The 12313-nt window shown below is 51.6% G+C and overlaps 1 protein-coding gene across 1 annotated transcript; it reads left to right on the top strand.

The window, feature by feature from the left end:
- Window positions 1-1920: 1920 nt before the first annotated feature.
- Window positions 1921-3976, top strand: FOXD3 (forkhead box D3). The gene has a single exon (XM_012639418.1). It carries the CDS (start codon window positions 1921-1923, stop codon window positions 3355-3357), a length of 1437 nt encoding a protein of 478 aa, XP_012494872.1. The 3' UTR covers window positions 3358-3976.
- The last annotated feature ends 8337 nt before the right edge of the window (window positions 3977-12313 follow it).

Here is a 12313-nt window from a genome sequence, read left to right as displayed (position 1 = left end):
CCACACCCTGCCTGCGCTTGCGGCTTGTAACGAGACGGCCTAAATGCGGGAGGAAGGAGGCGGCGCGTCGGGGATTCACCGGGACAGAAACACTGATTACCCTTGAAGGTGTGAGGTCCACGTGCCCCAGCCACGCACCTGGGGTCGGTTTGCCGTGTTCCCTTTACCCCCGCCGTCCACCCGTCCCAGTGAAATCCCCACAGTTTTTCCTACCATCAGTGACTTTCCTTGTCAAGGAAACTCCTTCTGTACTGGCCACACATCCTCGCCTCCTGCACTCGCTCTGCCGCTGGTTTCCGCGGAAGTTAAATCTTGGAGGGTTTGTCTACGTCTTAACAGGAGAGAATCCACGTTAGTTCCCAGCAACGCAGAGCCCAGCCCGCCCGCATGCCCGAGGTCGCCCGGATTCTCCGGAGGCCGAACCCACCGCCTGGGAAGTCATCGTCCGCTCCCCGCACTGTACTTCAGCCGCCCCGGGAGGGAAGCGGCGTCTAACCTAGAGGCCCGAGGCCTCTTCCCGGCTCCACTAGACTTACCCAGGCCGCTGCCAATCCCGGCTCCCTCCTCAGCGCCTCATTTCCGACTTTTTCATATGCTAAATCGTTTAACAACTCCAAGCAGCCAGTTATGGCTTCTTTATTTATAGGTTCCCTGTTATTTTATGTCGTTTTTATTTCTCTCGGCAACTATTCTAACAGATTAATCAATAGCCATTTTCAGACCTTCGGGAACCCCAGCTGATGCTGTTGTGGCCGCGCGAAAAAATGTATACAAGAAACACGCCCGCATCGAGCCGGGAAAGCGAAGGCTGGATCTGAGAGGTGTGGGTTAGGGGGAGAAGGGAGACACCTCAGCAGGTGTCTTCTCTCGAATGAGAATTGAAGATGGAGAAGAGTCTGAGGTCTAATTAGCAAGAGGGGGCTCGATGCGCCGTTCTTCTTACTCTTTAGAGGTAAAAGCAATCAAACAAAAAAAGAACAGAGATTACTAAGTTTTTCTTTTTTAAAAATGAGATGGGAATCTTGTTCTATGTTGCCCAGTCCCTGTCTAAGGAGTGCAGGCAAAGGGGGGAAGGAGAGGGGGAAGGGAGAGGGGGCGGGGAAGGCAGGGCACGGTCCGGCGGATGCTCCCAGGCCCCTGCCCTCAGTCGCTCGCACCCGCCCACCCACCCACACTCACACCCACACGCTCTCTGGACCCCTGAGCCGGGCTCCAGCATGGGCCGGGGGCTCCGGGCCGGCCGGAGCGCCCTCGGGGCCTGCGGGATGCTGGCGCATGGTGCGGTGCAGAGTTGCGCTTCTCTGGTCCCTTTGTTGACAATTCCCTGAACCAACTTGAGTTTGGCCGGCTCCGCGGCGGCCCTGACGTCACGCGCGGTCACGTGGCCCCGCCTCCCGCTGGATCTTTAAGTAGAAAGTAATCTATCAGGCCAGTCCTTAAAACAGGACTTTCGACTACGGGGGCTTCGGCGTCCCTGACACCCCCCCCCCTTGCGGTTGCCCCTGCCGGCACCCTCCCGAGCCGCTCGGCGCCCGGCGTCCCGCGCCCTCCAGGACCGCTCCTGCGCCCCACGCCCGGGCTAGAGGCAGAGGAAGGCTGGCTAAGTGAGGGGGCGCGGCGTGGAGAAGCCGCCGGGGCCAGGAGCGGTAACGAGTGCCTAGTACCGAGCGCCAGGGACGGCAGGAGTTCGCGGAGCGCGGCCGTGGGGGGCAGACGGCAGCGCCCGCGCCGCACGATGCGGGGCCGCCGAGTGTGAGCCGCGCTGGGCGGGCCCCGAGCCACCTGCGGCCCCCTCCCCTCTCTCTGCCCCCAGTCCTTCGGGGGCGCCCAAATCCTCTTCCCCTGAGCTCCGCGGCAGCCCCTGACCACCCCCATCGCCGGCTGCCCCCTCCTCGCCGCCGCTACCAACCCCGAGGAGGGATGACCCTCTCCGGCAGCGGCAGCGCCAGCGACATGTCCGGCCAGACGGTGCTGACGGCCGAGGACGTGGACATCGATGTGGTGGGCGAGGGCGACGACGGGCTGGAGGAGAAGGATAGCGATGCCGGTTGCGATAGCCCAGCAGGGCCGCCCGAGCTGCGCCTGGACGAGGCGGACGAGGTGCCGCCGGCGACACTCCATCATGGGCAACCTCAACCGCCCCATCAGCAGCCCCTGGCATTGCCCAAGGAGGCGGCCGGAGCCGGAGCCGGGCCAGGGGGCGACGTGGGCGCTCCCGAGGCGGACGGCTGTAAGGGCGGCGTTGGTGGCGAGGAGGGCGGCGCGAGCGGCGGCGGACCCGGCACAGGCAGTGGTTCCGCGGGAGGCCTGGCCCCGAGCAAGCCCAAGAACAGCCTGGTGAAGCCGCCCTATTCGTACATCGCGCTCATCACCATGGCCATCCTGCAGAGCCCCCAGAAGAAGCTGACCCTGAGCGGCATCTGTGAGTTCATCAGCAACCGCTTCCCTTACTACCGGGAGAAGTTCCCCGCCTGGCAGAACAGCATCCGCCACAACCTCTCACTCAACGACTGCTTCGTCAAGATCCCCCGCGAGCCAGGCAACCCGGGCAAGGGCAACTACTGGACTCTGGACCCCCAGTCCGAGGACATGTTCGACAACGGCAGCTTCCTGCGGCGCCGGAAACGCTTCAAGCGCCACCAGCAGGAGCACCTGCGCGAGCAGACGGCGCTCATGATGCAGAGCTTCGGCGCTTACAGCCTGGCGGCGGCTGCGGGCGCCGCGGGACCCTACGGCCGCCCCTACGGCCTGCACCCGGCGGCTGCGGCCGGAGCCTATTCGCACCCGGCAGCCGCAGCGGCTGCGGCAGCGGCCGCAGCGCTCCAATACCCGTACGCGCTGCCGCCGGTGGCGCCAGTGCTGCCGCCCGCCGTGCCGCTGCTGCCCTCGGGCGAGCTGGGCCGCAAAGCGGCCGCCTTCGGCTCACAGCTCGGCCCCGGCCTGCAGCTGCAGCTTAACAGCCTGGGCGCCGCCGCGGCCGCTGCAGGCACAGCGGGCGCCGCGGGCACCACGGCGTCGCTCATCAAGTCAGAGCCCAGCGCGCGGCCGTCGTTCAGCATAGAGAACATCATCGGCGGGGGCCCGGCGGCTCCCGGAGGCTCGGCTGCGGGCGCTGGGGCGGCCGGTGGCACTGGGGGGGGCGGGGGCGGCAGCACGGCGCAGTCCTTCCTGCGGCCGCCCGGGACAGTGCAGTCGGCAGCGCTAATGGCCACGCACCAGCCGCTGTCGCTGAGCCGGACGACCGCTACCATTGCGCCTATCCTGAGCGTGCCGCTCTCTGGACAGTTTCTGCAGCCGGCAGCCTCGGCCGCCGCCGCTGCCGCCGCCGCAGCTCAAGCCAAATGGCCCGCGCAATAGGGACGCGCCGGTGGCCGGGACCCAGGGCCCAGCGGCGGCCTTGAGCAGCGGCTGCACTTCCAGGCTGCGCGCCCCGCCCGGGTCCCGGTCCCCCTGCCCGATCCGGACTCTGCCTCTCCCACATTTCCTCTTCCCTGACCCCCCAACACCTTCCGCGGCCTCCACCCCCTCGCGCACACCCAAGCTGGCCGAGCAAACTCACCGCGCGCCCGCCGGGAATAGCTTTCCGTACAGGTAAAACCGAAAACCGAATTTTCCAAAAATGCACCCCGACGGCGCCTGCTCTCAGTACCGTGGGGATGGGAAGGAAATTCTTTGTACATATTTGTGTAAAAATTATTGACTTTCCTTTTGGGGTTTTTATTTTTTTAAGAAAAAACAAATTCAGTAGATTTAGAGCTCTGAACTTTCATTTTTTTTGAAGGTTCACTCTCCGCAGTTTTATCTGAGAAAAGAATGTATAGAGACGTTGGCAAATTTTAAATATAAAAAATTTTCAAAAAGGCGAAAAGTGTCATTCTATTATAAAAGTCTGTTTATATATGAATGAATATATATGGTATTCTAAATGTTATTCCATCGTGTTGTACACAACTTTGTAAATAAATTTTTAAAATGCTCAGCCTAGTGTTTATTTAGGTGTCTGAAGTAAATGGCAAGATTTTTAAATAGTATTTGCTTTTTATTTTCCCCAGAAAATCGAGGAATTTGAAGTAAGGATCTTTTCAAACTTTGCTAATCATAATTTGAATGTAAAAAATTTTTTTAATTGAAGAAAGGAAAAGTGTGTCTAATTTAAATGATATTAATATTTTTCTTTTAGTTTTCACGTAAAATCAGGATGTAGGTGATAATCTTATTCATATCAACCCATTAAATCTAAACGATCAGACATTTCTGTAGATAAAGCTATCATTTTTTTAAAAAACACCTAAACAAGAGCATAGTCTTTTAAATTTTTTTTTGAAAAGACCACATTAGTATCTTCCACAAAGAAAACTTCCCAAATGAGAGAGTTCTTGGTCATTTCAATTATCTTTTCAAAAGTAAGTGAATTCCAAACATCTCTGTTTTTATTATTTAAATCTTAGATTTTAGAAATTATTTCTTTTCATTCCTTAAGTAAAAGTGGTAAATAAATCCAGTTGATTTTTAAAATTTTATGTTATGACATTTTAAATTTTGCAGTGGGATTGTATTATCTATATTAACCTGAGAGATAATAACATAGTTTTATTTTCATAATATTTTCAAATAAGATACCTCTTTTCTATGGCAATAAGCAATCCATAACATAATTGGATTTCTAAAGGATTTATATAGATGCTTCCCCTCCCTCCAAACCGAAGCCTTTCTGAGGGCCAAGGAATGGTGGCCTTAATACCCTTTTAAAAACAGCTGCACATCACCTTTTCCCTGTTTTTTTCTTTACCTTAGGCTAGGTTAGTGTGAAATGCGAGATTGTGGGGCAGGAACGGGGAAAGACCTCGTAGATTATTTTTAATATGCATTTCAGCTGTTTAAACCTTACTTTAAAAAAATATTAAAGTAGAAATGAAACATCTTGATGCAGGAGACCGGTTCCCACCGCCATCAGCATATCCTCAAACGGCATCAATTCTCATTATTTTGTAATTAATTTAGCTGTTACAATTACTTGTGAGAAGTCGCTTTTTAAAGCTGGAGCGGGTAGCAGTACTGTCAGCTCGGCCCTGTGCGCGTCCTGTTTGTGAAACAGCCAGTCCCTGGCGTTGTCGTCCACCTTGCCTCCCTGGTCGTGGCGTTGCCTCCCCACCGCGGATCCGAGCCTTATTTTTCCGCTGCCGCCGTGGGCTAGGGGGTCTCTTTGAAAGACATTTCCTTGCGAACCGAATCAGTTTTCCTGGTAAACGGTAAACATTATTGTGTCCTGAGTAAACATTCTTTCGGGATCGGGATCCTAAAATAAAACAAGCAGCCGGGGGTGAGATTGTTTAACTTGATAAACAAGAACCTGATAATCAACCACCTCCGTGCGGAGCAACAGTAACCTTCACCAAGAAGAGATTATGGACCACACGGTCTCCGGGCGGGTCCCTTCTAATCTCCTTTTACAAGGAAAACGAAACGGATCTAAATTTGTTTGTGTGTTGCAGCTATAAAAGTAACAAGTTGTTTCACAGTTGTGTCTGGCTAATCGGTTTTTACACAAACAGCAAATGGTACATGATTTGTGCAAACACATAGAGGTTATTTCTAAATTTAGCTGACACCCCCTGGGAAAAGGGAAAGGCAGGGCTTCTTGAATTCACTTTTAGCTTCAAGAAGCTGCTGATCCAAGGCTTCTAAATGACATTGGATAACAGGGGCCTCATTCCATCTCTGATCCTTTGTTACTTATAAAATTACTCGCTCATATTTCCGCGCATAGCAGCAATACCGGCCGAGCCTGCGCCCGCAGCGTGACACTCAGCCACAAGATTCGCAGGGCTTTTTCCAGCGATGCATTCATTAGGCGGCGGAGTGTAGAGGAGAGCCGCCGGCAACTTTCCTTCTAGCCACTTCTTACCCTTGAACTACAGCCTGGAGATGGCCTCCGTTCTTTATGTCTAGGAGGGTAGGAGGCTCTCAGACCCAGACCCCCAACCGACCAGCGGCTGTTTAAAGTCCTGGCAGATGTTAGGAAGATAGGCCTGTCCGTGACACCCTCAAAAGCTCTTTTTGGTTTAAGCTCTTTTTAAACTACGAAGGTTTAGAGCAGAAAGGGAAATGCAGATATCATAGGTAATGATCACAAGCACTTAGTGGTGGGGCGGGTTGGGGGGTGGAGGGAAGCTTGAAATCCACATTTGACGTTATGGAACCCAGGCACCTGCGACGAAAAGCACTGGAAACAGCTCTCACATTGAGATTCAAAGGCAACACGATTGATATCTGCTTTTTATTTCACTTAAGAAAAAAAAAAACTAGAGGAAAGGGGGCAGATTTATTTGCAATGAAAGGAGGAAACGGGTTGATTTTTACAGGGAAGGTTTTAGCTTTCGGCTACACACAAATTTAGACACGTTTCCACTTCCTCTGACACTCATTTCTAGGAAATCAATCCAGTCTCAAGGCCTGTGGCCTCTCAGGCGTCCTCAGGGTGGAGTTCCTATGTGGGGCCCCCGCACCCAGTCCCTCGGGGAACGAAGAGTAGATCTGGATATCCAGGGAAATTTGAGCGAAGAGTAGCGTCAAATAGTTGTCCCGGCTGTGCAGGGCTCTCGATGCGATAGCAGATGTGGCCTGTAGGGGGCGACGAGCAGACAGAAAACTTCCCGATTTGTCTCGGGGGTCCACCTCCAGCCCTCAAAGGCCTCTCCTTCCCTCCCAGAGTCTAAGCCTCCGGTCACCCTTGCTCATCCTCAGGGCCTGGGGCGCTAAGGTCGAATCTCAGAGAAGTTGCTTTCCTCAGCCTGTCTGCTGGAAGGGACAGAGTCCCCAGGGGGAGTGTGTCCTAAAGATTGGGAAGTAATAAAGTTTAGTGATGAGGAAACATTGACTTGGAAGCAATTAAGAATTATATTTGAGGTTATTTATTTTACATCGTTTATAGGAAGAGTCTTGGCAGTGAGGAGAACGTAAAAGGCTATGTGGGGAGGGGGATGTGGGGGTGCTTTAACGTGCATCAGTTGAGAAACCGTCCTGGAGAGGGTGTGATCTGAAAGAAAGCTGGTTCCAGAGCCATGTGTCCACCGACTCCACCTGTGTCCGTGGTGGTGCAAACTGCAACATACAGTAGTGAAGGGAGGGGGGTTGGAAGGGCATTCTGAGAGTGCCAGGCCCAGTTCGGCTGTGTGTGGTGGTGGTGGGGTGTCTATGTTTTTGGAGGGGCTGGCAGGAAGAAATGGGATGGCGGGATGAGAGGCCTTGCAGAAGGTGCCAGATTCAGGGATTAAGCATTTCCTAGCTGTGACTTTGGACAAACTGCTAAGTTTCTTTTTGAATCTCTCCATTTCCTTGACTCTACAATGGCAATGTGTCTGCCTGATGCTTGGGCTTGCAGAATTTTAGGTGAGCGTCAGTGAAAAATATTTTATAAACTATGAAGGGCTGAGAGCATGGAAAGAGTTTGGTTTAAAAAAAAAAAAAGCCTCTGGACAGAGAAACAACTCTGTTCTAAGCACCAGTAGTGTTTGGCTTGGTTTTGAACAACTCGATTTTAGGTGTGAAAAATGGGTTTTTCTAAGAGGGGTCGTAGAACCTACCTCAGCCCCCAGCTGCCTGGAAAGATGGAGCAAATGAGAAGCTGGTCAGAAGAGCCTTTTAAAACATAGGGCCTCCTCCTGGGCTTGAGTTCTTCGACCACGCCTGAGGAGAAGCCCATGGTGTCCACCCATCCTTCCACTCGCTTCCCAGCCCCAGAGGCCAGGCATATTTCTTTCTGGCAGAGCTGTCTACTTGCAGGTTGCCCCTATGCTTCCACTATCCGAGGCAAGTGGGGAAACCTGAGCCCTCCGCTGACAGACGCCCATTAGTGTAAGATGGGGCCGCGCAGGCGAATTAAAGGTAACCAGATTCCAAACCCGCGGAAAAGACCACCCTCCCTTCGCCGCCCTCCAACAGTTGGCACGGTTACACCCGGAGCCAACTCTTCGCCACTCCCACTCCCCTGGCCCTCTTAGGAATGTGCAAGCCATTCTTTGCTCCCTGGGGTGCGCAGAACAAAATTTGAAAAGAAATGTAAAAACAGCCAGGATGTCTTAAGGAAGCATAATCATCTCATTTTTATTTCCTCCGAGGAGGTGTCTCACATTAGAATTTTCCTAAAAGAAGAGTTAAATGAGTCCTCTACCCATTTTAACATAAAACTGGTATCCAAAGTTCTTTTCCAGCTGACTCTGTGGTTCTGCACACAGCTCCACCCCGTCCATGGCGAGGTGGGGAAGAAGGGGACAGCTTCGTTTCCTCGCCTAAGTCCTCCGGAGCTGAATTTCGGACGCTTCTTCAGAAAAAAAACAGTCCTAAAATATCGGCGTTAGAAGCGGCCTCGGGGATCAGCCTCTCCCTCTCTTCACATAGGCCCGCCCAGAAGGTTCCGTGACTTGCCCAAGGCCACTCAGCAGCCCAAGCGTGAGCGATGGAAATAAAGGAGGAACAAGCGTTCTTTGCGCAGGAAGACTGCGCCACTGCGGGAAGGGAAAACAGCGAACGCTGGGTCGAGGGAGGCTGGGAAGGGTGGAGAGGAGAAGAAAACAGACAAACACAGGCGCTGACCGAGCGGGACTCAGTTCCGGGAGGAGGCAGACTTAGACCCGGGGCCTTCCCGCCGCCTCGGCCGCCGGCTCTGCCCTCGCCCGCGGGCGCCGCGCGGCAGTGGGGACCGACGGCCCCATTGCCTCCTCGCCTCGCGGTTTGGGAGGGAAGAAAGAAGGCAAGAACTGCAGGCCCGAAACTCCCCTCGCCCAGCGGGCCAGCCACAGCACTGCCGTGCGGGCGGTGGGTCCCCCGCCCCCGGCCCCCGCCGAGATCGCCTCCTCTCCAGCCTCGAGGGCTCGGCCTGCCGGACTCCAGCTCCCCCTGCCTGGAGGGATGGAGGGAGAGGAGAATTCGAATTAATTAGGGAGGACACTGAGCCGTAAAAGGCACCCGCTGCGGAGATGGGCGTGCGGCGGGCGCGCGGTGGGGGCTTGCCGCCGGGCCCTGCGCCTCGGCGCCGCAGTTGACTACTCTCGGGAGGCTCACGACAAAAAACAAATCCCCGCCGAGTGAACCTGGGCCGACACGACCCAGCCTGGGATTTCTGGGGACCAGGGGCAAGTTTGCTACGCACTAGACCACAGCTCTAGCATGAGGACTCCCGGGCCACCCGGCCAGGCCGGGGGATGGACGGGAGTGGCCCCCAACCCTGGACTGCTGGCCCGACCCCCAACGCACAGTGAGAAGTATCCTCTCCCCGTCGGGCCCCTGTCACTCCTACTAGTGCGGACTCGGCACTTGGAATTCTCCTTCCTGGGGTCCGGAGACAGGAGCTGCGGTGCACGTCTTATTGAAGAGGGGAGCTTTGGTTCTTTCCCTCCCTTCATCCCTCCCACTCTCAACCGATGGTAAGCAAGACTCGGTTTTCTCCAGAAGAGTCCCTGTTACTCTTTCCTGCAACGGGCGCGTGCCTAGGTTCGCAGGGAGCTCTCCTGTCAGCGCTAGAGCAACCCCAAACCCCAAATTTCCTCTTTGCTCTCAAGCTCCACCTGGGAGGCCACACCTCCTCCCGGAAGTCTTCCTGAGCCTCCCAGCCCGGGTCAGTTGATCCTTCTTGGAGCCCACCATGCCAGCTCATGAGCCACTGTTATTACCGATGCCCTCTGAGTTCCTGGAGAGTTCCCTACTGCCTAGCATTGCTGAGCACAAAGCCGATCCAAATTATTTGTCTAATAAATGACAGCCTCGGACCATGGGGTGGGTATGGGGAATTTTGAAGGCTGTAATTGATCAATTCAAGTCTTTCTCAAGAGTTTTGGAGTCTGTTTTCTTTCCATTCCTTTTCTTCAGTTCTCTTTTTTATAACAAATGCTTTTATAAACACCCTGTTAATTTTTTAAATAAATGAATTTGAAAAGCATTTATTAGAGATCTAAAAAGTATAAGACCCATCAACTGTTCATAATATAATTGGTTTTCCTGGCATGTTTTCTCTCCATTGTGAAATTAGTGGAAAACTTCTCCCAGCCTGAAAAACCAGCAGCCAGTTCACCTCCCACATAACGGAGAAACCCCTCCAGAACACCTTGGTTTTCAGCCAGCTGCTTCTTCAGTTTTTCCAATGGAAGGGAAACCACTACCTCACAAAACAATCCATTCCACTTAGGGGCATTTTTATTTGTAAAAGTTTCTTTCTATTATAGAACCTTTTTATTTCCTTAGTAAAGAATAGTGAATTTGAGAGTCATTTGCTCAGATTTTCATATTAAAGATGGACATATTACCGTATATTGGGCTTCTTTACCTAGAAATACAAAGAAACTACTTTGGCTCACAATCTCCTGTGGGGCTTCTTCAAATTATTCACCAGGCCTCATAATTCCTCGTCCTAGTCCTGACATTGAACTTGGAAGCCCATGTAAAGACCACTATTGAAAATTTAGCTGAGAGAAAGAGAGAAAGGAGTTATAGTATAGTAACTATCATTTCAGAATGATAGGGGACTGAATCATTCCCTTCTACTACCACCCATGAGGCCTGACGAATAACTTGAAGAAGCCCCACAGGAGACAGTGGGCAAAAGTGATTTGGCTTCTACATTAAAACTACTGTTTGTGGGGGAAACTGAGCAAAAGCTAAAGCTTTCAGAAAGCATCAGGATTCTGTATTCAGCACAATTGTTCCAGGGTGGTCCACGGCCTTGCTTTGAGACCTACTTGGAGAGCCTTAGTTACCTACCACCACCTCACTGGGGATTAGGTTCAGACTAGACTGGTGGTAAAAATTTTGAGGAATGGTTGTTAGAATTTTGTGCTCTTGTTTTTTTGTTTTTTTGTTTTTTTTGAGACAGAGTCTCGCTTTGTTGCCCAGGCTAGAGTGAGTGCCGTGGCATCAGCCTAGCTCACAGCAACCTCAAACTCCTGGGCTCAAGCAATCCTTCTGCCTCAGCCTCCCGAGTAGCTGGGACTACAGGCATGCGCCACCGTGCCCGGCTAATTTTTTCTATACATATTTTTAGTGGTCCAGATTATTTCTTTCTATTTTTTAGTAGAGACGGGGTCTCGCTCTTGCTCAGGCTGGTCTCGAACTCCTGACCTTGAGCGATCCACCCGCCTCGGCCTCCCAGAGTGCTAGGATTACAGGCGTGAGCCACCGCGCCCAGCCTTGTGTTCTTGTTTTTTAACCAGACAAAAACATTTTTAAAAAGTTAAATCATTTTTCTCTTTCATTGCTGTATTCTTTGGCATAAAAGTTAATCTCTTACCTATCTCTCATTTAAACCACTCACCATACAAAACTAGGAACTTAGGTGTGTTATCTGAAAGATATTCATGCAGATTCCACTATTTAGTATAGAGAAACAGCAAGAAGAAGAATCCCAGATTATTTGGCCATTGTCTTCCAATTGGGATCAAAATAATGTGCTCTTTTGTATAATACATTTAATGCATTTTTTGCAAATTTATATCCCAGTTGTGTATTTCCCATTGATTTAGTCTTTACATAGCTCCTTCAGCCTCTTTCTTTGCCATTGTTACAGATTATACCAGTAAACCATCCCTCAAACCTACCATCTTGCAAATGTAAATGTTGGTTACAAGAGCAAGGTAGTATCAAGATCAGCAGAAATTAATCACAACCTCTGTGAAACATTTGCTTTATTGATGGTACTTCAACAGCATCACCTTTCCACATATATCAGGAATTATGACTTTATGATAAAGTTGCTCTTATTGCTGGAGGGAATTGAGTACAAGAGTTAATAGACTGGATTAAAAGACAAGACTAATTCCTAGTCCTAGTCCTGACATTGAACTTGGAAGTCCATGTAAAGACCACTATTGAAAATTTAGCTGAGAGAAAGAGAGAAAGGAGTTATAGTATAGTAACTATCATTTCAGAATGATAGGGGACTGAATCATTCCCTTCTACTACCACCCATGAGGCCTGACGAATAACTTGAAGAAGCCCCACAGGAGACAGTGGGCAAAAGTGATTTGGCTTCTACATTAAAACTACTGTTTGTGGGGGAAACTGAGCAAAAGCTAAAGCTTTCAGAAAGCATCAGGATTCTGTATTCAGCACAATTGTTCCAGGGTGGTCCACGGCCTTGCTTTGAGACCTACTTGGAGAGCCTTAGTTACCTACCACCACCTCACTGGGGATTAGGTTCAGACTAGACTGGTGGTAAAAATTTTGAGGAATGGTTGTTAGAATTTTGTGCTCTTGTTTTTTTGTTTTTTTGTTTTTTTTGAGACAGAGTCTCGCTTTGTTGCCCAGGCTAGAGTGAGTGCCGTGG

This window comes from Propithecus coquereli, unplaced genomic scaffold (assembly GCF_000956105.1).
Source record: "Propithecus coquereli isolate 6110/MARCELLA unplaced genomic scaffold, Pcoq_1.0 Scaffold14, whole genome shotgun sequence".
Lineage (NCBI taxonomy): Eukaryota > Metazoa > Chordata > Mammalia > Primates > Indriidae > Propithecus > Propithecus coquereli.
Note: the sequence above shows the minus strand (reverse complement) of the source record. Positions and strands in the feature narration are given on the sequence as shown.

What these genes read in the sequence shown, in the direction of transcription:
- FOXD3 (XM_012639418.1), top strand. Translation starts at nt 1,921, where the DNA reads ATGACCCTCTCCGGCAGCGGCAGCGCCAGCGACATGTCCGGCCAGACG.